The sequence below is a fragment of the Periophthalmus magnuspinnatus genome, chromosome 11 (assembly GCF_009829125.3).
Source record: "Periophthalmus magnuspinnatus isolate fPerMag1 chromosome 11, fPerMag1.2.pri, whole genome shotgun sequence".
NCBI classification, from domain to species: domain Eukaryota; kingdom Metazoa; phylum Chordata; class Actinopteri; order Gobiiformes; family Gobiidae; genus Periophthalmus; species Periophthalmus magnuspinnatus.
This window is the reverse complement of record NC_047136.2, coordinates 8,544,902-8,569,782: the sequence shown is the minus strand read 5'-3', so window position 1 is coordinate 8,569,782 and position 24,881 is coordinate 8,544,902. Positions and strand designations below refer to the sequence as shown.

The window sequence follows — 24,881 nt, the reverse complement described above, 5'->3', positions numbered from 1 at the left end:
GAACTGAATGTACTTTGAGAGTACAAGCTAAAACTAAAGCATCTGGATGTGAACTCCAACCACCAATGAAGTGCAGTTGGAGGAGTGTCATCAAATTTAATAAGTTAACATACTTTTAAAAGTATAGTTCTCACCTGCGTCCGGTGCTCACCCACAGCAAACTGCACCACAGCGAGGTTGGGGGAGGTGCGGCTGCCCTCGATACGCTCCACAGTGGAGGAGTCGATCTTGAGTTCGCTGCTGATCTCTGCACTCTGGATGAAGTCCTCCGTCTTCAGGTCCTCGACACGCTTCAGCTCGCCGTCCGCCAGCTGGATGATGGAGCCCTTGATGAAATACGGAGGCAGCACGTGGGGCAGAGAGGTGTTAGAGGCAGAGGCAGGAGGGTCAGAGGAAGAGACCAGTCCTGGAGAGGCAGGGATGATGGGGAGATGAAGTTGTCCCTGGACCACAGCCCCAGCAGAAGCCTGATATAAACCAGCGGGTGAGCCCAGAGGGTCTGTCTTGGCGGGGAAGGGTGCAGCCTGGGTGGACGAGGCAACCTGGGATGTGTCCAGAGAAGTGACTGCCCCGCTCACAGGGATGATGACAGGCTGGGCACCAGGAATGAGCAAGTGTTGAGGGAGGCAGTGCTGAGTCCCCGCAATGTACCCGATGATTGGCTGCTGAGGGAAGGGCAGGCCCAGCGACAGTGGTTCTGTGGAGCTGTGTGTGGTCTGGATCACAGTCTGTGGGGGCTTCGGACTGTCCACACTGGGAGGGGGAGGGGCTGGGAACGTAAACGTGGACGTGCTGCTGGACGATGAAGGGGTCCTGATTGGTTTGCCTGAAACAATGCTACCTCTTTCCACATGTGATGATGAATGCTTATCAGGGCTAACTCTGGGCAAATGATGGTCACTGTGGCTATTGGGCATAAGCACGCTAGATATTCTGAGCCCTGAGGGATCATGGGTAGTGTAGTCTGATGACAAAACACGTGAACGGGCTTCATACGAGTCCCGCAACTTGTGTCCAGACTTTGACTCAAACCGTCGCCCTCGTTCCAGCTCTCCATTATGAAGCTCTCGAGTTCTTGAACCCCCTTCATCTTTTCGTGGAGGCCCGTCTGCATACTGCAGCAAAACTTGAGACATGCCATGCCCAAGTGCATGCTGGGAGTGCAGTGAATGTGGCGCATGGTGGTGTGCAGAAGGAGCTGTTCGGTGATGTAAGTGATGTGGCGCAACAGAGTCTGTGGAGGGTGGGGGCATGGAGGTGCGGCTGGAGGAGCGCTCTGGTTTGTTGTGACTTGTCTCTGTGTGTGTGTGAGGGGGTCTCTCTGAGTGAGGGGGTCTCTCTGTGTGGGGGAGTCTCTGAGGCGGGGGCGGAGGAGGGGGGAATATCTGAGAGGGGATATAGCCCGGGTACGACGTGGTGTATGGGGAGGCGATGAACTGTAGGTTTGGAGGCAGCTGTGTGTAGTGGACTGTCCCTCCAGCGGTGCTTTGGGGAGATGTGTACAGTGTGGGGAGTGATGAGACTGGCCTGACTGAGGAAGAGGAGGGGAAAGAGTCTGTAGTGGAGGTGAGGGGCTTGTATTCCGACTGAGAGGTGCTACGGTTCACCCCTTCACTATTGCCACCCATAAGCCATGACAGGTTCTCGGAGCGGGGAACATCACTAGGGGGCGCCATAGTGGGAGAAGAGTGCCGTTCTGATGGTATTGTGCTAGAAGGAATCTCCCTCTTCTTTGGGGGCAAACATTCTTTACTTCGTTCCTGGTTGGACTTCATATTGATGTCAGCTCCACACAAAAGCCGGGTTCAATTTCTTTCAATAGTCTTGTCTTAATTATTCTATCCTGCGTCTGTATTAGATCTGTTACACCAAAGAAAGCAGTGACAGACTTAGATGGAGGGCCGTTAGTGATAGAGGGAGAGGCTGGTCTGGGTTGGTTGTTGGGTGTTCCTTAGCGATTGTTGGGTGTGGTCTGAGTGTTGTGGAGGGAGAGCATCACGACGTCACACCTGCTGCTGTCGCCCTTAGCGACGGGCCGAGTGCGCCGCTCTTCATGAGGAATCATTTCCAACAGGAAGTCTGCCCACACACGGAGAAATCCTGCAACACACAGGCAAGCCGGATGTTAGGGAAATTAAAAATCTAGACTGTAGATTGATCCAAATGTCTCTCTACAAAAATGTAAACACCCAAAACAGATATATAGTACTCCTACACTCAAATCAAAGGAAAATTATGCTGAAAGTAGTTAAGAAAAGTCTATATAGCAACAAAGATAACATTTATGTTACAGACATCTAGCTTACTACATTCTCAATATATGGTTCTTTGCAAGGTGAAAAAAAAAAGAGGCACTTTCTTGCGTTTTCATCAGGGCACGTAAAATTCACAGATGCATACTGATGTATTTAAATGTATGAGTCACATGACTATATATGAGCATGTACCGATCAGAGCCTGTGGACTAGAGTGGTGCATGTTCATATATAATGCTCTGGTAGGGCATACACCTGCATGAACACATTATACAAAATAAGAAAATAAGAAGTGGGCCATAACTGAGACTGCAATTAAGAAACAAGGCAACCCAGCTATTACAGGCAAGGTAGGAGGTCCATTTCCTCGTTGAAAATGTTTCTTCGCATTTGCATTCAAGTCTAACACACTCCCCTATCCCAAGGTATGTACTACAACATTTACATTGTTGAACCATCTGTTCACGAGAATCCCTGCTGCAGAATATGAAGTACTTGGAGAGAACCCCATAAATTATGAACAAGCTCTGCCCCAATGCACTCCTCTGTGGTTAGACTTTCATAGACTTTCATTTGTGCTGACAGATTCTCTTTTCCCCAAGTTTACACACAAATACATCAAGTGGTACATCTATTTTTGAAGTTAAAGACTCCTTTGAAAGTGGGTCAAGTATTAGTTACTTCCTCACACACTATAAATGTACAGCAGAAGTGCACAGTTGGCACAGCTCTAAAAAGGCAAAGGAATTCTGTGTTATTGTGTGAAATTCGAAGAAAGGCTTTATGTGTGCTGTCCATCCTATACTGTGAAAGTCATTGGTTTAGATTTGTGGCTAGTATGCAAATGTATGTAGAAATAAATTTGCCTCCAAATGTAAGTGTGTGTTTGTGTTATACGATATATGCAAACACCTTACTAGCACAAAGTTTATTCTCACAAAGTAAATATATGAGACAGTATAGATACAACATATAGTGTAACAGTCAGCAATTTTACTTACAGAATTTGATTTTGTAGTTATGACCAAAAGAGAGACTGTGGCCTGAGTTAAAAAAATGCATTTGATTTATTGACCTGGCATTGGTTTTCCAGTATACTTTGTGGCAGTACCATGATAGATATTTGAACATAAATCTGAGGAGAGAGGGACTTCAGAGACATGGTACATACACGGCAACACAACCCAAATGCAGAGGAATACACGGCTGTCTACAAGCTGATAATAGAAGTGATAATAGACTCTCGGAGCTCTCTTAGATCCCAGACATGTCGGAGAACTGTCACATCAGAGTTTCTCCTTAAACCACGGAGGGCTCCTGCTGTCAGCGCTCACAGCTTTTATCTACAGGCACAGTTCTGACACCTCACTTTGTTATATGGAGTAATATTGTACTTATGAGGTGTAAAAGGATGTAATCAGGGCAGTAATATCTTTTATAAAACGGTGAATGACAAATTATTTATGTAGAACGTCCTTGTATAGACTTATTTTAGTCAGGCGTCAGGAACCTTAGCCACTGTAGCACATCCTAGTTTGGTGTCCCCCTTTAATTTCTGTTTAAATGCAATCAAACAAACATCAAATGTTTTGCCGATCCTATGATCTGTGATGCAAGTATAGTTCAGAACAAAATATATAACTTCTTTCATTTGCTCATAGATTTGACACAAGTTGCCGCTGTTTCTCAGTCCTTTGTGCTTTGTTCTTATTTTTAACTCTTAGGCTCCCATGCTTGTTGTGACACGAACAGACCACATATTTCTCTGATTGGTCGATCCACCTGTCAATTACCGGTGCCAGACAATGTGTCTATAAGTTTAGGAACCGTGTGTAGTCTTGACTGGTCAGGCTACAGCAGTCAGTTTTTGATAATTTATTTGCTCTTTGGACGGTTAAAGGGAGACAAACTATAGAGCAATCCTTTTAACTTCCAATAAAACACAGATAAAAGTGAACCGGTGAACCTGAATTGCTTTTACTGACAGAACAGAACAGTGAAGCCATGCTCCAGTGCCTAACCTTAATGTAGCCTATACAGTACACGGAGTTAATGGAATAGGCTGCGAGTTCAAATTAGTTCAGTGAATTATCTCTGTAAAGTATTCAAGATAGTAAAAGCTCTATGGGAATCACACCAACCCCTGACCTACATTAGCAGAAAAGAGCGTATTCCTCGCTTGACTGCCACACCATGAGTGAAAAGCGATGTCACCTGAATCTTGCTGAGTTTGTAGTGTGTGTGGTGAAGAGAGATGGCAGATCGGATCACCTGAAACCCTACCTCTGTGCCCTCCATGTGCTTCAGTCTCTCACCACACTGTACAATGACTCACTTCTCCAAGACTAATCTCCAGAGACTGGCCAGGGACAATCACAGAATGCCATTACACCATTGTACAGCCTCCTCCGAACACCCAGTATCAACTAACCCCTGTGTCGTTCAGAAAGGACTTTCAGGAAAATGATGTAATGTCAAATGCTATTGTTTCTGTTACACTTTTACAGGTTAATCCCATGCTTTTTTTGGCAGATGGAGGTTTAGTGTTGTGTGAAAAGGTAATTTTCCGTAATGGGCAAGTTACGCAGTCTTTTCTCTGCACAAAGGGTCAGCCAAGGTCTCATAACATTCAACTACACCCAGAGTACAGCTGTTTATCTTGTATAACCAATTTTTGCAATCAGAAAGAGTGAGTTTGAGTTAGTAGTAGTATTTTTTTTTTATAGAGGCTTTAACAGCTTTAGTACAATGGGTTTACATGACTTTCTCTGTGCTACTGACACCATTTTGAGGACTTTTGATCATTCAAGACATGTTATGAATTGTTAATTGCTTTCTAAGCCTGTAGTAGACTAAAGGCATTCTTGGTGGACTAAAGATATGTCCAACCAATCACTTAGTTGACTTAAAAGGGGGTGTGGAAAAACCTCTCAAAACTATTATGCATCTCTGTATTTAACCCAAACTGCACTCACAGGACTACACCAGTAGAGGGAGTTCATGAAAAAACAACTATTTATGCAGAAAAAAGTGCTAGGGAATAATGTATTTATATAAAGACAGATTAAATTTGTCAATCATGAGTTTAATCTACCTTTTTACAGAGAAACACCAAAAACTTACAAATCTTCAGCCAACTCACGCATTAATTTCTCTCTTCTACTGTTGTACCATATAAATCTTTTTAATCTAAATAAGATCATTTAATACAAATTTTACATACCATCTAAAGAACTACAGCCCTATTGCCCTAACAGTTAATTTGACACCACTTGAAACCAAAGCCTATTTTTAAACCTATTTTTAAAAGTTACCAAAAAAGAAGAACAAACTTCCAAGAACAAGCAATGCACCATAGTACACTGAAGCATTTATTCACATAAGTTTAAACATCCAAGTAGCTGCAGATTGAGGACAGTTAAAACGTGGACCCGCTTATAATCATAATACTGATCAAAGGGATAAGAGCAGCGTGCTGTATTCTGTCTCACTAAATATAGTCTGTGTTCTGCTGGATTACTCTCTACCCTCTGTGTGGCACTTCCTCCTGTTTGGACCTGACTCAGGCCTGGTTTATTAGTCACCCGTGTATGTGCATGCATAAGGCTGTGGGAGTCTGCTGTGTGAGCATGTGCACGTAACACAGAGGTCTCCCACTAAGGAAACTCAAATAAACAGCAAAAAGTAGCAGTAAAACTAAACCAACATAATGTTTTGTTGATTTTAAATATGTTGATTATGCTCAGATAGACATGTTAAATGCTATTCTGTGGAAAATTTCAGACAAAGCTGTAGCATCCCCATGAAGACAAGCAAGTGGCAGACCAGCGAAAAGTTACGTACTGCACCTTTAACCACAAAAGTGCAGAAATATCGCCTTATTCTCTGGGTTAGAAGAGAAGAGTACACAGCTCTTCAAGTTTCTGTTCTTTTCATATTGTAATACACTGACACTCAAGCATCCATTTAAATAGCTGAAGATGTTTTAAATAATGGGTGAAGAGAAAACACCACTTAGGCAGCACGACATGACTTGCACTTTCCCACCCCACCACATCGCTGTACTCAGGGCGCTTAGCATACAGGGGCGAGTGAGGGGTGAGGGAGGGTGCAGCAGACACACACATGGAGTGAGAGAGAGACAGAGAGAGAGAAAGTGCAAACATTTCAGATGCACAAACGACTGTGGGAAAACTAGGCCACTTTCAAATTCACATCAAGATTCAAGCAGACACTCTTGTTCCCATTTTCATTCAGGTTTGTGTAGCGAGTACTCACCACTGCAGCACAAGTAACTCACTTCTAGTTTCCTCTTGTGTCTTTTCCATCCTCTGTTTACTTCCCTGTAAGAAGTCTGTCCGCTAAACTGTCTTTGAGTGGAAAATCCCGGCTCACAGCTCCCATACTGTATATCCCAAAGTCCTGATAGTAAGTACTGCCTGTATAGTACTCAGGTGATCCTACATAGTACACACGCACACACGCCTTCAGGGAGGGAGTCCCGAATGCAGCGCTTTCGACAACGTGGATTATGCAACAGCCTGAATGCCAGCCAGTGCCCCTCCCTCTACCCTCCTCCCCTCTCTCTCCCGCGCCACGCTCAAGCCAACTTCATCAGGTATTCATTCAAAAAACACACACACGCCAGCTGGCTCCACGCCCGGGCCGTGCTTACAAGCACAGAAAGGGTAGTGTGCAGTGAGTGGGATGGGCAGGAGGGAGGGAGGGAGAGGAGAGAGTGGCACATGGGAAATGCTTGTACGTAATTGTGACAATGGACAACTTTTGAGGTTTGTTTGTGAGTTTTACAAGGACGAGGTGAATGAATACTGATATACAAACACAAAGTTGTGAAATGGTGGTTAATCAGTTAGAGTTTAAGTTTTCTGTTAATATGGTTATTGAAAAGCAACTTAAAAGGTGCTATGCATCTTTTTCTGGTAGGTGGTTGCCACCTGCTGCAATTCTCCATGATGTCATTGCTTTTCCTGGAATGTTCCACAGTATGGCATTCAAGGTATCTATCTCCAAAGAGATAAGCAGATGACGCCACCAGGCCAAGTTACAGATCAAATCTGTGGAGAGGCATGCACACTCACAATAAGATTACATGATTTTCAACATATTTTTGAGCAATAAAAACAACCTTTAACAAAATAAAAGCAAAGATAGATATGTTTAATGCTGCACTGTGGAACATTCCAGACAAAGATATAATAATTCTATAGAGAAAAGCAGGTGGTGGACCCTTGACCAGAACATTACTTAGTGAACCTTCAACTATAACAACTGTAAAAAGTGAAACCACTCCTGACCCAACCTAACACAAATTAGAAGATCATTATTGTTCAGTAGTAAATGCAGAAGTACATAAAACAAAATAATATCTATGCAGTAAAATAAAGTTATGGCCAAGCAAACAAATACAGTGCAGTCATTCATGTCCCTGTAGAAATGCATTACCAAACACCATTGATCACATTTAGCGCCACACTACCGCCTTTTGACCACTAGATGTCAGAACTGCTCATCTTTCTCACAGTGCAGCTATTTCTGTTAGTTAGTGACCTAGTTAAAGCCCATTTGGATGTAAATATAGATGAGATGGGCTGCCCTGTAAGAGAGAAGCACATTTGCACAGTTCATAAAAACTCTTCCACATCGGTCCCAATTCCCCCTGGACTTTATGGGTCTAAACACGCTCAGAGGAGACATCCTGTTAGTGTTGGGTGGACTTCCTGTCAACTTCAATTCGACTGAGTCCCACTTGAGATTTTAATGCAGTACAGGGTAGTGTAAGAGTTTGTTTTAGGTTAAACGAAGGAAGGAAAGCAGAAAGAGATCTAGGAACACTTAGTCACTGCAAGCAAGGTCATTTTAAATACACTTTGACAGAGGTGAAAAGTAACTCGATTTCAGGAGTTTACTTAGATACAAACATAATAATAATATAATAATTCTTTTCAGTGGGTATGATCTGCTAGCCAGCTTCAGGAGTGCCAGCCTGGGTAAGAGATAGTAGGAATTAGTGTACTTACTGTTAATTAATTCAATGTAAAGTACAATAAATGTTGAAATACAGATTATCTTCAGTATCTTTTTACTTATACTTGAGTTGTTACTATTAGTAGTTAGTGCTATGGTAGTGAAATTCTCAAATACTTCCTAATTTGTCATTTCCTGAGAGCCAATAAGGACTCTGTTGGTCTTGGTCATTCTAAGCAAAGGTTGAATTCGGTCCAAAACTCAATGAGTAAAGTCCACAAACAACACAGGCAGAAGCTGAGGCGGCGTGTTACGTTCACAGATATTCATTGTGTGAGTGACCTGAGCGACCCGGCTGCACTCAGCTCTAATTGGAGCCACTCTGCATTTAATCATAACTCATTTGTGTGGGTTTGTTTACAATCAGCATCCCAGAGAAAAACAGAGATAGCCCGAATATGGCTCTGCAGGAACAAAACAAACAAAAACAATTAGCAAAAGATTAGATTCTTTGAAAGGTGATTTAAGGTAGCATAAGTTGGGATCAAACGCTTTCAGATGTATAATTACTCTTCTTATTATATTATATTATTATTTGCATATTGACCACCTGTTGTTCAATAGAACCTCAAAATAAATTTTTTTTATTATATTATTTCCTAGTTTGTTACTCCTCCACAGTGTTCAAGCTCCTCCAGTTCCACAGTGTAAATAGAAAATAGATCTAAATGTTTTACCTGTTAAAACAAAGGTTAAATTAAACAGTGAGTCAAACTGTTTAAACAAGAATGAGCTTAAGTCAAAAATCTTTATCTTTTCCTGTCTCTAGTGACCTATCCAAAACAAACAAACCACTTTCTAATTTGAAGTGATTGATTGGCATTATCTTTTTTCCCCTTTTTTTAATCAGATGCCCTTCCTCAAGGCATAAAGGCCATCTGCAGAGTGGTCACCGCAAACATCCTGTGTCATTTTAGTGCAATTCTTGCTTTGTCTGAGTTATAAAATATCTTCTTTTAGCACATGGCATGTTTTTGAGTCTTCTGTGTATAGTCCAGGTAAAAATAATGTCATTACTAAACAAGCTGGCTTTTTAATTTCAAAAACAGAGTAGTTGAGAATGATCGATTACTTTGTTTCAGCATGACTGTACAATAATAAATGCTAAATCGTCCTTTAACTGTTAGAGTGACTGTTATTCACTAAATCCATTGCCCTTTTCCCTTCTGTTAGTGTTTGTCTACAGAGCAGAGAGCTAGACTCAGTCACAGCCAGTCACTAAGGAAACTGATGAAGAGCTGCTATATATACACACTCACTCTCTGCCATATACATATCCCACAGTGCACTGCTCTCCCTCTCTCTCTCTGCCGTACTCTCTGCTCACTCGCCCACGCAGTACACAGACGCTGCAGTTATGACGACGGGAGAACCTTCCAACTCTTCTTCTTCTGTCAGCAAAAGTCGGGCCGTTTGTTTATTGCGGTGTCTCTCCATCTGTCTGTGGGGACTTGCGACTGCGACAGGTGTACAAAAACAACGCTATGATGTCATCCACTTCAAATCATACATCCAGGTTGGCAGGCGGAGTTCAAAGAGGCACAGGGGATTATAATGGGGAAAGGATTAGACATCAGAAAACACTGGAGGGAGTTGTAACTATAGTCTGTAGCAAATCATAAAAACAGAAAATCTATAACATATAGCTCTATAAAACGGCTGACTTAGTGCCAACGCGAGTCACGGAGAATAAAGATTTATGAATTTTTGATTGAAAATGTCTGAGTTTGAAGCAGACTGATGAAAAATAAAAAGGGCAATCTACTAGAATAATTGTTTAAGAAATTACATTACTAAACCAAATGAAAACTTCCTGGCCCATGGAGATTGCATTGCCTGGAATGTTCCGCACTGTGTCATTTATTTCCATAGAGACGATCAAGCGATGCCCGTGCAAAACATGCTGTTGAATACTGCACACAAATAGTAAGTTATGGGGGCATTGTGTGAAGGGTGGTATAGATGTATAGATTAGCAAAGTTACTTATTTGCAGTAAGTAAACAGAAGATACATCATAAAAAACAGACATGGGACATTGATAGTGCAGCTGAGAATCTGTTTATATGAAAATAGTAATAGAGGGTTTAACATAAATTAAAATTATAACCCAACCACCACAGTGGCCCTAATTTTTCATCATTCTGAAACCCCTGGCTATCTCTGTTGTGTCCTGCGTTTTGCTCATAGTGTAGTGTGCTCCTATAGCCCTGATCCACATCCCATTCATTCACAAAGGTCCTAATCCGCGAACACAGTGTTAGATCGTACTCCTCTCAGCCACATACGAGTGCAGTGTACGCCTGTGTGTGTGTATGCGTGTGTGTGTGTGTGTGTGTGTGTGTGTGTGTGCGTGCATGAGAGGGGATTAGGGAGGGACTGGAATGGATGGGCAAATCACTGCTAAGCCTCTCTATTGCTCTCTAATCCCTCAGAGTGTACACACAGACACACATGCACCAATGGCATCGCACATATGTACAAAGCTCACTGTCACACGACAAACGGGGCGAACTGTTCTGGACATAAAACACACACTTTTTATCCAAATCAGTCTAGTCATAGTAGTAGGCCTGCACAGTATCACATCAGAATCGAGATCGCAATTATCAAATCTCAAAGGCTGCAACTGGATCAAACAATGTCATCTGTAAAAAACAAAATATATGTTCATAGAAAAATCTTATTGTATTTTATATTAGTGATGTCTCTGAACCGATACTGGTATCAGTTGCTGATGTAGGGATTTTTAGAGTATTGGCTTGAATCGGATATGGTGTATAGTCCTCCGCTGACTCTGCTAATGCTTACACCCAGACCAACTTAAGCACAGACTGAGGAAGCTCTAAAACAGCTAAAAACATGATTAATGACAGGTATAATATTTGTTTTACCTATTTGTTGTCTTCACAAAGCCTTAAGAGTGAAAATGAAACTTTGGAAAAATCGGCAGAGGAGCAAAGCTGAATGTACTAACTTGTTTATGTATGTACCCATGTGCTCTTGGGCAGGCATCTCCTCTTTTTAAAGGCCTCAAATATAAATAATATAGTGAAAAAACATTGCCTTTCGAAACAGTGAGATAAAACATCACCTAACGTCTCTGTCACTATGTCCTGAAGCAGCTGTGTGTGGAGCAGTTTAAAACATTATTTTACAATATTACAACAAATCATTAGGCTGTTTTTTTTGTAGTTTTTTTTTAAGTAGGGTTGTTCTGTACTGGTATCAGCAAAAGCTCCAATACTGCAAATTCTTCAGGTATCAGTATTAGCGGGTACTCAGACCAAATCACTGATCCGATACCACTTTGTGTTTCCAGAATGTGGAGTCTCTGCAGACAATTAATTGTAGATACAATAATTAAAAATGACAAAATCTGTATCGGGATGAGATTGTATTGGAACAGTAACAGCAAATATTTAAAAAATCAGATCAGGAGCCAAAAAACCTGGATCAGGACATCCCTAGTTTAGTCTAAAAAATGTTCTGAAATGCATGGGATTCTTGTAGTAGTTTATCAGTTCATATTTCAGTCTTCTCGCAAACGTTAATGCTCCTGGAGTTCATAACAAAATGCTCTCTGAACAGAATCCTATTTTCTAACACAGTCTCTGTGTCTCTCACACTCTCTCTCACTCTCTCTCACTCTCTCTCACTCTCTCTCACTCTCTCTCACTCTCTCTCACTCTCTCTCACTCTCTCTCACTCTCTCTCACTCTCTCTCACTCTCTCTCACTCATATATATATATATATATATATATATATATATATATATAGTATTGTATAATATGTTAATATGCAAACTAGCTCTAGTTTGCCTTTGAAAACGATTTGTCTTCATCTCTCATTGGGCTAAACTGAGGACATAAGTCAGGACACTAACAGAACAGTAATTATGAATGTGTTTGTTTATGGACTTAAAGTACATTACAACTAAAACAGTATGGGTGCAATAGGCTTTGAATAACCTGTAATAGTCTTTAAAGTTCCACTTTAAAGGCTACTGCATGTGGCATGTTTGAATGAATGAATGTGATTTTCAAAGTGTAGTCTGACAGTAGAGGGAGACATGTCACTCTGAGGGAGGGTGGGGGCCGGTGTGACCCTCACAGGAACGATGCTGTCCACGCCCCGGACACAGAGGAGCTGTGTGCATTGAAGGTGAGCCTGTCATATTCATACAGGCTAATTGGCTTGAATAGGTCCTGTGTGAATGAAGGGCAAACAGGAGAGATGGCACAGTGGGCGTCCTTGTCGTCTGAACAATGCCTTCCACCTTTTACAAAAATGTCAGACACCAGTTGAGCACGCAGGACCCCCCCCTTTCTCTCACACACACACTCATTACCCCTTTAAAGGCTTCATAGAGCATGCTCCAAACAAACGGCAAGCACTCAAAGTGCACACAGGAGTCCACAAGGCGCGCAGCAGTGAGCCCGGGCGGTGACAATAGAGTCTGATAGAGTCTCCTACTGTATGTATGCATTTTCATTCATTCTACAGCACACGCAGATTGTAATGACAGGGGAAATGATCACCGCCAATTTGTGTCATTTGACAGTGTAAGTATTGTCGTGAGAGTGCTGGGTTTCACGTGGTGGCTGTCAGGTAGGTACATATACATATTATATGCTGAAAGCTAAAATTCATAAAAGGCATAATTATTTTTGTTTAGTTTCAGGATACAGCGTGGATGACAAATACGTAATGACCCTGAACCCCTAAACTAAAGAGTGAAGAAGTTTCGCTGCTCATCCAAGCCGCTTCTTCAGTTCTGGTCAGAGGACACTGCCTTATATTTATCTGAAGGGAGAAGACCAATATAAGGCAGTGTCCACTAGTAATCTGACCAGAACTGGCTTGGATGAGCAGCGAAACGTCTTCACTCCTACAATGTTTTGTCCAGTTGACAGGTTTGAATTTTTCTTTTACTATGGATCATACCTGAGCGACAAAGTGCACCTGCTTTTCTCCATGGAGATGTTATTGCTCTGCCTAGAATGTTCCACTACGGCATTAAGCTATCTATGCCCCAGTTACAAGTTCTATCACATGTTAGTGCCACATGAACCATCTCACACTCTGAGGACTTCAGGGACCGGCCTCCTGCTGGTGCCCAGAGTCAGGAATAAACATGGGGAATCAGCATCTCAGTTTTATGCAGCAAAACCTGGAAGAGTCTTCTTGAAGATGTGAGACAAGCCTCTACTTTGACAATGTTTAAATCCAGGCTCAAAACGGTTCTGTTTAGCTGCGCATATGACTGAACATTTTTTATTGTGCATTCTTCTTTTTAATGTTAATTTTATGGTGATTATTTGTGATTTTGTCAAACACCTGTATTAACTAAATGCACAGTTCAACACCATACTGTAGAACATTCCAGGGAAAGCAATAAACTCCACCAGAGCAGATTTATGTAGAGTAAAACCTATTTGCTACTGTATACCACTGCATCCTCATCACTTGGCCTTGGCTGCCTGCATATCTCCAACTGACTCAGGGGCAGTAACACTGAATTACAGGGGCCAACCATTCAGACTGACCGTGATGTGTGAGGGACTTTACAACAGTGGGCACATGCCGACCCACTTGTTTGTTTCACTTCTCAGAAACATGTTCTTTCAACATCAGTATTGCCGACACGATTAATGTCCACGCACGTACAGCTGTGGTGAAACAAGTTGTGATGAAAGGACATTCCAGCCTACTCACATTCCTCGGAAGAATTTTTTAAAATATGGAAGCATCAACAACTGTAACAACTGCATATTTTCACTCACTGTGGTATGCACTTTTGTTTGTGCTGATTTACTGGCATTGTTAGTAGCAGTACACAAAACTACAGCAAGAGCGATGACGAATATATAGAAGTAATGGTGTTTACAATAGGCCTGTCATGATAATATATTTTAAAGTTCAATACAGGCTGTGTCAAGTTATCATGATAAATGTGGGAATCTATATCAAAGAAGTTACTTATTCAAACCTCTACAAATCAAATCTTTGAAAAATTACCAAAAGAAAAAAAACACACAAAAAAAACACTAGTACTACTATAACTTCTGCTACTAATACTAGTGCTGCTGCTACTTTTCTACTTGTTGCATGTGTTATATTTGCAATACGGATGCTTGAGTAAATTATTTTTGTTATAAATCCATATAGCCCAGGACATTTTAGGCAAGTATATAGTATAAGTAATTAGCAAAAGTAATAGTACTAGCATGTGGATGAATAGACAGATGCTAGTACCTGTGAGTAAGTCTTGAATGAGCTAAAGCTGCAGTGTACTGTATGTAGAGTTCTATAAGGTGAGGTTTAAATGCCTTTTGAGTGACTGGATCCCCACAGAGTGAATCCAGTCAATACAAACTGAGTCTTGAATTGACGAAGAGACAAGTTTTTGTGTATGTGTAGTGTTTTTCAAGAGGACAGCATAATGGAATGCCTGGGTCTAACACTTGCCAAGAGCACTTTTCCCATACGCCAGGGAGCCAAGACTTCCCCAACCGGCCAAGAATAGCAGCGGCACTCTTCTCTCTCCTTCTCACCCACACATCCACCAGCATCACACTTTAAACTCGACAGCAGAGAGGGCTTGTGTGAGGAGGAGGGGGGCAGCTCTGAAAGACACACTATTTTACAATTCATATAATACAAAAACCCGAGCATAGCTGGCCAACTCACAGGGCTATATTTAAAAGACAAATATACACCGCCGCAGGGTACTCTCTTATTCCCCTTACAAGGATCCAAATGTCAGACAACACAAAACAGGCTACTTCATGGCCCCATCCCAACATCATCTGTCTCCACAGACACAAGCGGCGCGCAGGGTCACAACACAATTTCTAGGGTCAATGATAAACAGCATTTCTTTCATTGCCTTTTCTGTTAGATTTATGCCAACAGTTTGACAACAGGTCTGTTCTTTTAAAGAAATGCAGGAAAATGTAGATCAGTATTTGCTATTTAGATTCCCGAAAACTTCAAGACATGGTATTTATTTTTGACCATATTGCAAACCTCTAATTCACATTCTTGAAGTGACAGACCATTGCCAATGCCGATGTAAAGTGCTTTTTTGTCATTATACACTACGTTCAAGTTGTACAAGCCACTGAGCCACTGCTACTACAGCTGCATTCATACTTAGACACACACCACATCATCAGGATTAAAACAAGACTAAACCAGAACTATAACAGGACCAAACCAGGACTAAGTGTGTGTTTTGGGAGTTAGGAAATGTCACAGTGAAAACCTGCAAACTCCACACATCCATGTTCCAATTCCTGCTATGATCTACAACTTCTCGTATTGTATTTTTAATCCTACATTAGCTTTACATTATTAGCTACACTGTACAACGCATTGGATTGTCTTAATAGCTTCTGTCTTGTTTACTATAGCACCTATTATCTTTCAATCTGCACGCTGTTGATGTGCGCACAATGCAATCGAACAAACTTTTTAACGATCCTACGATGAGACATTAGTAACACGCGTGGGCCGATCACTACTGCACCGAGACACAACCTGCCAATTAGCATCCTGATGGTCTCTGAGCTGACTTCAAATCTCCACTATGAATATCAGCCATTATCATACAGTATATAGCCATTGTTTATGGTAGGCAGTATACAGAGGCAGCCCGAAGGAAAACTACACCTCCAAAGCAATCATGGAGAGAGCTTGAAAAAAGTTAGCATGAATTTTTATTGATTTGCTATGAGCCACAAACATGCCATAGAGTGAAATGAGAGACTATCCATCAAATACACAGAAGCTAGAGTTCGGGTAGTTCAACGTTGCATTTGCTTTGCTGAAATGTGCTCTCTGAAAAGCAATCGCCCACGACACAAAGAGGTGCTGGTTTGACCCTTGCAATTTAATGTCCCCAAGAGACGTGCAAAAGAAATAAATGTTTCTCCTTCAGGGAATCAATATTACTCCAAAAGATGGTGTAAAATCAACGAGGCAGTAGCTACTTCACTCCAGATAAAAGAAAATGAATAGAATGTCTGGTACAAGCTGTGGAAATAGTTATTTATAGAGCGTTTATTCACACTTCCAGGACTGCCAGTGCGGTTTTCATTCTCACAGGAAGACCCCAGCTAACATGTAGTTAAACGTGTCAAGCAATCTGGAACATATCAAGGAATTTTCCCAGTCGGAGTGGAAAAAAAAATGTTTTCACTTGTTTTTCTTCTGATATACACAGGGAGCATCCACTTATTACATAAACATTTAAATATGAATATGCCAGGATTGATAAGTTCAATGACAAACAGAGCATAGGGTTTTACAGTCTGATCAAATTCAAGTTGAACATATTCACTAACAGGTGACTAAATACATTGCTTTTGCTTTATAAATAGTGTTTCTTGGTAATTAATAGTAATGACTAATGGCAAGGCTATTTAATAAAAATAAAACAATGCATAGGTTAAAACTTATGCCTCACTTTAATTATTCTAGCATTTTAATTATTCACCAAGTTGAGTTTATAAGCATTTGCACAATGTTCAGAGGTCAGAGCAGAGTTACTATCAAGTTCTCGGACAACAAAAACGTTTTATAATAAGATGCAGACGGTACAAATCTCATTCTGACCCTGCTGGTGATGTGTCTAAACTTCACCTATCAGTGGTCATAATGTTCTGTGTGATTCATTGAAGATAACACTGTTTATTCTTGCCATAGAAGTCCATCTCACCTCATTTACCAGCTCCCCCTTGTCAGCCCTGGTCAGTCAGCAGGAGGTGCAGCCCATGGAGAGGGGGACCGGAGTTTCCCAGAAAGCTGTGCAGTGATGAGTCAGGAACTCCCTGTTAAAAGAAAACAAGTTACATTCACACTTTAACACTGTGTAGCTTTTTTCCAGAAATTAAACTTAAACGTGCAGTAGAGTCCGATGCCATTACTGCAAGAACAAAGTGAAAGAAATATTGTTTTATGAAGATATTCTTATGAAGCGGATAGGTATTCACTTAAAACTTTGTATCAAGACATGAGGAAATTGTTATGTACAAGTCACAAAAAAACGTTTTGTAATCTATAGCAAGGACAAGCTAATACAGTGGAAGTGGGTTATCTGTGATGTAACATTGCACAAGGCCTTATTATGCAGGATTCCTACCATATTATACAACACAGCATCTTTTTTGATGCCACAACAATCATGCTGACAGTGGTGTTGATACTAAGGAATAGAGTTGATACTCAATACTGATTCCAATGCCACAATGACAATAAAAACACCCTTTCTTTAGACAGTAGAATGTGATTTTTGACATTAAATTATAGTACTTTCTTTTATATTCCCATGTGGCCTTATATCTGTGTAATCCTTCAGTTGTCCAGGTAGGTTCCATAGTTTTCCATGGGTGTATACTAGTCTATGTGTCTTATACTTGTTCCGATACAGCTCAAAATCAGTCTAAAACTGTCCTGTGAATGTGAACATTTTCAGTATCGATACCTGCTTAAATGAGTATCTAGTTCCAAAACTAGCTTTAGCATTTCCTATATTTTTACAACCCTAGCTGACAAAACATTTTTCTGTGTCTAACTAATTTTTTCTGTTCACGTTCAGCACATCTCATAAATACTGTACAGAATATATCAGTGCTGAGATATTACAGATATAGATATTTGCAGCAGTGCAGTGGCAGAAGGGCCTATTAGTGAAAATCCTGGTAAGTTACTTAATGATGGTTAAAAATTAATAGGAGTATGATGTAACTCAGAATAGTGCCAGTGATTTATATGTGACCTAATGTGACTCCAATATATTAAACATTACATTCTATATCTCTATATACTGCACATCTATATCTCTGGGAATAGGAACAGGAGGAGTGGTACGGTGTCAGATAACAAGGGAAATAAAGGGAAGCTTGGACAAACAGCCATGGGAAATACAGTAAGTCTAAGAGAAGCAGATTTAAGATGAAGTGTTATGCAAACTACTACTACTGGGATGGATAGAAAACATTTAACATTTACAGTATATGGGAAACACAGTAGTCGTACGTCATGCCATACTAAGTACTGTTTGGGAATGGGAGGGACACGGAGCTAAATTGGGCCAAAGGAAAGATGAGAGAAGGGAAAAGGATGAAGAGGCAGATGGTGGCAGGAAAAAAGCAGCCAAAGAGGCACCGCGGGGGGCACCAAAACTGAGATAAGGAGGGGGTGAACAGGAGGACAGAGTACGCATTACTATTACTTTAGGTAGTGATACTCAGCTATATAATCATGTGTTTATTTACAGACAAGAGCCACATTACAAGACAAATATATTCCACACAAAATTGCACTTTATATATCTTAGCATACATAGAAGTACATATGGTGTGTTGAAGCATAGGTATTTTTACACACTTCACAGCACTTATTAAAGAAAGGTCATATTTTTGTAACAATTTTCAAACAAAACATAATTCAGCCGTGCGCCATAAGTATAAAAGTCTAGTATTAGTAGTTATAGCAGATATAGCAGATATAGCAGATCAACTGATCCGAAGGTTGGCGGTTCGAATCCCACTCTCGACATAAACATCATTGGTAGAACGATCAGATCCACTGACTCAAAAGCTGACGTTGCCATTCTAGCTCTAGGAAACTAATATTGTGTCCTTGGGCAACACACTTAACCGACCTCGCCCCAAGTGTCTGTGTACATAGGTGTATGAATGTGTGTGATTCATTAATGTAAAGCGCTTTGAGTGCCTTGAAGGTCTAAAAGCACTATATAAAAATGTGACCAATTACCAGCAATATCACATTCACGAGTCATAAAAGGAAGTAGTTCTAGTACTTAGCAATAGACCTAATATACAACTGTAATGTTTTAAATTGTACATATTCCATGGTGTTTAAATATTGGCTGTTAATGTTCACATTTTACAATCTCTTTTATGATTTCTAGTTATTTTTGTCGTGCACTTTTGAGTCAGTACTAACAGAGACAACACAATGTTAAACATTTTGCAGGAGCCATTGAAATATGGGGACCTCACAGTGCGCTTGTGGCTGTACAAATACAGACGCTGTGTCGCGATCCATCATGTCCAATCAGGAGCAGCGGCAGTGGGCTAAACCAGTCAGGAAGAGTCCAGAGTAACCGCATTAGGAGAGGGGCTGAGTGAATTTAAAGAGCAGTGGAGTGGACAGGTTACAGACAGGCTAAACCAGCAAACACAAAACAGTGTCTAAGGTGTTTACGCTGATGTAAAGCGGAGGATTTCTCTGCAGGATAATCAAAAATCAATAACTAGGTACTATTTGAAACAGAAGCCACCTAGATATTCATTTGAGCAGATGTCAATACTGAAAAAAATCTCACAAAATCTCACAAAATCAACAGTATAAAAGTATAAAAAACACATAATATTCAAGAGTACTTTCATTTTGTGTTGAAAACAACTTCATACGGTGTAAAAAAAACCAAACTTTTTTAGTCTCAAAATTGTTATGGGGGATTTGTTTAATATTTTTTTTATCCACATCTAACTACAGAGGAAGTTTTGTATAAATAAAAAAATCCAACTTCTTATCAACATTGACACAAAAAGAGTGCTGTTCTGAAAACATTCCCAGAACCTTGGGACCAAGAATTTGTCCTTCTTTGGGTTAGTCCTTTTTAAGAATTACTGTAGTCATGATGTAGTATTTTAGACCTGGTATTACTTTACACATGTTTTAGGCCTGTTATAGACCTGGTTTAGATCTGGTAGTACTCACAAGGCCAGATATTCTCTTCGCTTGTATTTCCATATTACATTTCAGCTTCAGAGGACATGTCTTACTTTGGAGATCATACGGCATGCAGCTGTGTTCATGACTAAGCACTGGCACAGTTACAGCAGTTATAGTGAGTCTAAGCCTTCAGTTCATCAGTGTCTGCATTATTTCCCTTCTGTCTCCCATAAGTGTGACCACAGCCAGTCACATTTATCAAAAAACTACCAGATAGTACAAGAGCTAGACACGAAATCTGCAGAATAGTAAAATATACCAAGAACTCAAATGTGTGTTGTCATTTAAAGATGCCCCTTGCCTGGATGTTTCACAGTATGGTATTAAACTAATCTATCTCGATTATTTAAGCACAGTTTTTGTTATAAAAGACTTGAAAAACATGCTACTGTGACCTAGGTTGCCTCTCGACAGATGTGACCAGTAATGTGATCATATAGTGTCACCGGCTTGTCTCCATGAAGACAGATAGGTTTAGATGCAATACTGTAGAACATTCCAGGTAAAGTAATGGCACGCAGACAAGCAGACCCTTCACGAAAAAGTGACATATTGCAGATTTAGATATAAGAAGTGCAGTTGCCCCATCAAGTCTGATTAAGCACAGAGCACATGCCAGAGGGGCTGACGTCGTGTCTACAGCTGTGGGGTCAGAGGAATGTACAGTACAGGAATGGTCGGGCAGCTTCACACTAAAGTCAGGGAAATGCCTCCAACCGCAGCCCATTTTTCATTCAGACACAAACACAGCAGCCACGCCACTAGAGACACGAGACGAGCTGACCCTTTGAACAGTATACAGTGAAGAGGGAAGGAATGTTACCTTAAGTGCACTGCTGTCCTTCATTTATGTTCCCTGTTCACTTCTCACATACTTGTTCTTTTTAGTTAATGATGCGGCCCGCTCTATTTATATTACATTACAGCTTATCAAATTTGAGCTACTTCTGCAGAGCTGCAACTGATAATTATTTTACTAATCAAACCAACAATGATTTTTTTCTTCTGATTATTCATTCAATCACAAAATTCCACTGAATATGATTTTTTTTTTTTTACTAAACCGAACAATGCCTCTGGAGGACATCTTGTATAGTCCAGATACAAGACAGTGTTTAATGTAGTAAAGGTAATAAATGAGGAACTCACATGAAAAAATCTATTAAAGTATTTATCTATTAAAGTAAACTGTTTAAAATATACTTTAAGAATGAAAGTAGTATTAGTAAGAAGTATTTCACACAGTGTTAGATGCAGTTAACTGAATTTTGTGTATTTATCTTTGTTTTACTCAAAGTACAGTACTTTACTATTTTACTTTGTTACCTTCCACCACTGGAGGGCAAAGGCACTGGTCAGATCTTGCAATACAGTCCAGACCTAAAGTTGATTTGAGATATATATATAGGAGTCCAGAAATTCATGCTCTGACCCCCATGTGGTTAATATTGTTGACTTTATCTTGCAATGTACAGACTACCTATCTGTGCTGGCTCGTACATCCCCAAAACTAATCAATTATTATTTGGCTTCCCAGATAGAAGCAATAAAGCACATTTGTTTATATGAGCCCTTTAAAGTCTGGGCAAACGAAATCTTGAAGTACTGGCCATTAATCAAACTCGTCATAAAAATATATGATTAGATGGATATGACTTTGGGCTGGGCTGATTGATATACTGCCTTTGGTACAGAATTAGACCTATAACTTTTAACTGTCAACTCTTGTAGCGTATAAAGGGCCACTAGCAAATGGTCCACAGCCGACTGGCTTCTAATAAACCGCTGGACAACAGCACTTACAACAGAGTGCACTGTGATGTTACAATAACCAGCCAGTCCTGTGAGCTACAGTTTAAATTTCTGAATATATTTTGGTAACTATAATAACTACACACTTCAAAGCCTTAATAAAACATGAACAAAGACTTAATTCCTAATAAATAAATAGAAGCAGTTTAGTAGGAATAATCCAGGCTTAGTAAATACTTCATTTCTACTTTAACACTAACTCCTTACACTAACCCTATAAAGAAGTGGACTATGGCAGTGTGAGGTCACCCACATCAGAGCAACCAAAGAGTAAATCCAGAGCGAGGCTGTTGAAAGTAACATCCCTTTGCGCCCGCACCACTGGTTTAGCAGGGAGCAGGCGCTTAGCAACACTGTCAATCAAACCTGTTGCTAACGCTAGCAGGAGCGACCTTGGGGAAAGAAAGCGCCTGATTTGTCCCTGATTTGTTCATATCATGATTTACAGACACAATGGCAAAATAAAAATACTAGGATCATGTAAAGCAAATTAAAACATTTTAAGACCAAAATGATGAGCCTGACAGCAGCAGTTACAGAGAGAGGGGCGACAATTTTCCAATGTAAAGTGAATTGGAGACGATGGAGCCGGAAGTGCGCCGTGATTGCTTCCTATTTGGAACACGGCCAGCAGGTTAGCTATGTCTATTTATATATACAGTTTATGAGTGATACTTATATTGTTGTTGCTCAACCCACACCACATGTTTGTTTCTCTTCATTACATATTTTACAGCACTCTAACCTCTTGAACCCTGGGGAAGGAGGCTGAGGGTTCAATTCCCAAGCACAATCCCTTTCATGGAAGTCAATCTGTCCTCCTTAGACAGGCTGCTAACATTAACGTTAAACTAAATAATTCAATAGACGTCTTTGTGATAAATGACTGGACTAATTATCAAGGATAAGAGAGTCTTTGCAGTATTTGCCTTTAAGATCCGAGCCTCCAACATAACAACTATCACTCAGTCAACACGCACACACCCATCCACAATCAGAGCGCTGTCTATTCATAGCATTGTCCCTAGAACCGTAACAAGTGCAGCAAGGGCAGGGTGTCTTGAGCTTTAAAAAGGGTTATAAAACTTCATTATACACAGGGTGGAGCTGTATTGTTCTCTGCTGTACTGTTCTCTGCTGTACAAACTAAAAGCTCAAACTAAGAAAGACATCCCATTTGTCCTCGATATTACACAATAGGATGAAGCTGATTCCACTGTATGTTTAGAAAGGCCACGCTGAGAGAAAAGGAGGCTTGGCTGTTTGGTGCCAGGCCTTTCCTTGGCAGTCAGAAGAGGACACGCTCACACCCCAAATACACAAGCGCACGCACGCACACACACACACACACACAGTCCTTTTAATTGGCCACTGATTTGCCAGTTAGTGTTTTCGCCTCTCTCTTCACCTCACTCTGCTGGCTCGCTGCCCTGGAGCCTGGCAGAGGCACAGCTGGACCACAAATGCACTGCACTAGAATTATTTTAAGAGTTTGTATCTTTGTACTTGTGTGTAATGCAGTTTTATTTTGTGTGTAGAGTAAGCTTATAACTTTGAGATGAAATGTAAACAGAGTGGTTTAGTCAAGAGCATTTCAAATTAAATGAAGTGTGGGCTAAAAACAACAAAGATTATAAGTTATTCTAAAGAAGTATTATCAAATGTGATAGTAGTTTTTTCATATTTTTATGTCCCAGCTACTTTAAGCCTAGGGCAGGAAGTATGCCTGATGCCCTAGCTTAGTATGTATTTTACAGTAAATGTTTTGCAATACTCATACTACGTAAATTTAGATGAGTTTTCACAGTTTTTGATGCACGATTACTGGTTGTTCAATCTAAAATCATATATTCCATTGCTTTTGCCCTTTAAAGTCTTTATATATAAAATATTACCCTCCTCGTCCCAGTTCCTATAATCAAACTCTAGACATCTCCTCTGACGTAAGTGACCAACCAAAGCAGCCACTAGGATGTGCTGCAGAGCGAGAGGAGTCACAGTGCACACTTGTGGGATGAATGTGGTTATGTGTGTCTGTGTGTGTTACATTAAGTTCAAATCTGAAAAACAAAAACAAAAACATGAGATTTACACCAGAAACACACCACATCCTCTCATATGATTTACTGCATTCAACCGCAATCACTGCTCTACAGCTCTGGACACACTCATGTCGACTGGCAACCCAAGGTCACAACAGGGATGTGTGTGTGTGATGACATCATTACTAGAGCTGTGCACTTGGGGCTGATTGATGGAGAGCAGGAGAGGGAGAGAGGGTGAGAGACAGAGAGAGAGAAGAGAGAGAGATGGAAAGAGGGAGCAAAGAGAGAGAAGAGAGAAAGAGAGATGGAGAGCAGGAGGAGAGGTTGTTACGGTCGACCGCTGTGAGCTCATTGCCCGGCAACCGCACAATTGGACCTTGCCACTGTGGGTTAGTGCAAATGAAAAGCAAGCAGTGGCTGTTTAGTGAAGACCAGATAAAGAAAGTATTCTAACCCAGAATGCAAAAGTATGTGTATAAGTAGTGAAGAGTTTTCAAGAGCAAAATACTGCTCTGCTCAAAAAACAACAATATTGTATTAAAACTACTGCTGTCAAATGAGAATTTTAATGTTGTAATTTAAACTTTATAATTTTAAGCATTTTAATTATTCCACAAATCTAAATGAAAAACTAGAAACTGCATTTCATAATGAAGTTGTCTGGCCAGAGGTTAATGTAAATGACCAAACAACAGGTTTAGTGGAGTTAAAGGCCCTTCATTGCCGCTTGTGGGTGTAACTGACTCTTATGGAGACAGATGTAAGCTGTTACAGTTGGCTCGGCATCTTCCAATGTTCTGTAGTCATTTGGTGAAATATTCGGTCCATTTGACTTGTTTTAGGGCTCACACTCGACCTTTATTTTCCTCAGTGTTCAACTGGAGATTTACGCGGCGTCTTTGGTTTGATTTGGTGCGCCTGGCAGAGCCGTAACGCGTTTTTGCACTCTGTGC

The 24,881-nt window shown here is 40.6% G+C and overlaps 2 protein-coding genes across 4 annotated transcripts in view; both read right to left on the bottom strand.

The window, feature by feature from the left end:
* The window catches only part of tpd52 (tumor protein D52), a 369,330-nt gene that overhangs the window by 130,827 nt on the left and 213,622 nt on the right, over positions 1–24,881 (bottom strand). The gene's annotated exons all lie outside the window — the stretch shown is intronic.
* atxn1a (ataxin 1a) overlaps positions 1–24,881 on the bottom strand; it is a 77,890-nt gene that overhangs the window by 6,837 nt on the left and 46,172 nt on the right. For 2 of the 3 annotated variants that reach the window (XM_033974749.2, XM_055225105.1), the window contains 2 exons: positions 17,025–17,136; positions 135–2,100 (listed from right to left, as the gene is read on the bottom strand). In XM_033974749.2, coding sequence (XP_033830640.1) covers positions 135–1,775 — 1,641 coding nt within the window. In that variant the 5' untranslated portion in view covers positions 1,776–2,100; positions 17,025–17,136. Of the gene's footprint in view, positions 1–134; positions 2,101–6,533; positions 6,779–17,024; positions 17,137–24,881 lie in introns of those variants that run through there. The other variant, XM_033974750.2, reaches the window with a different exon arrangement.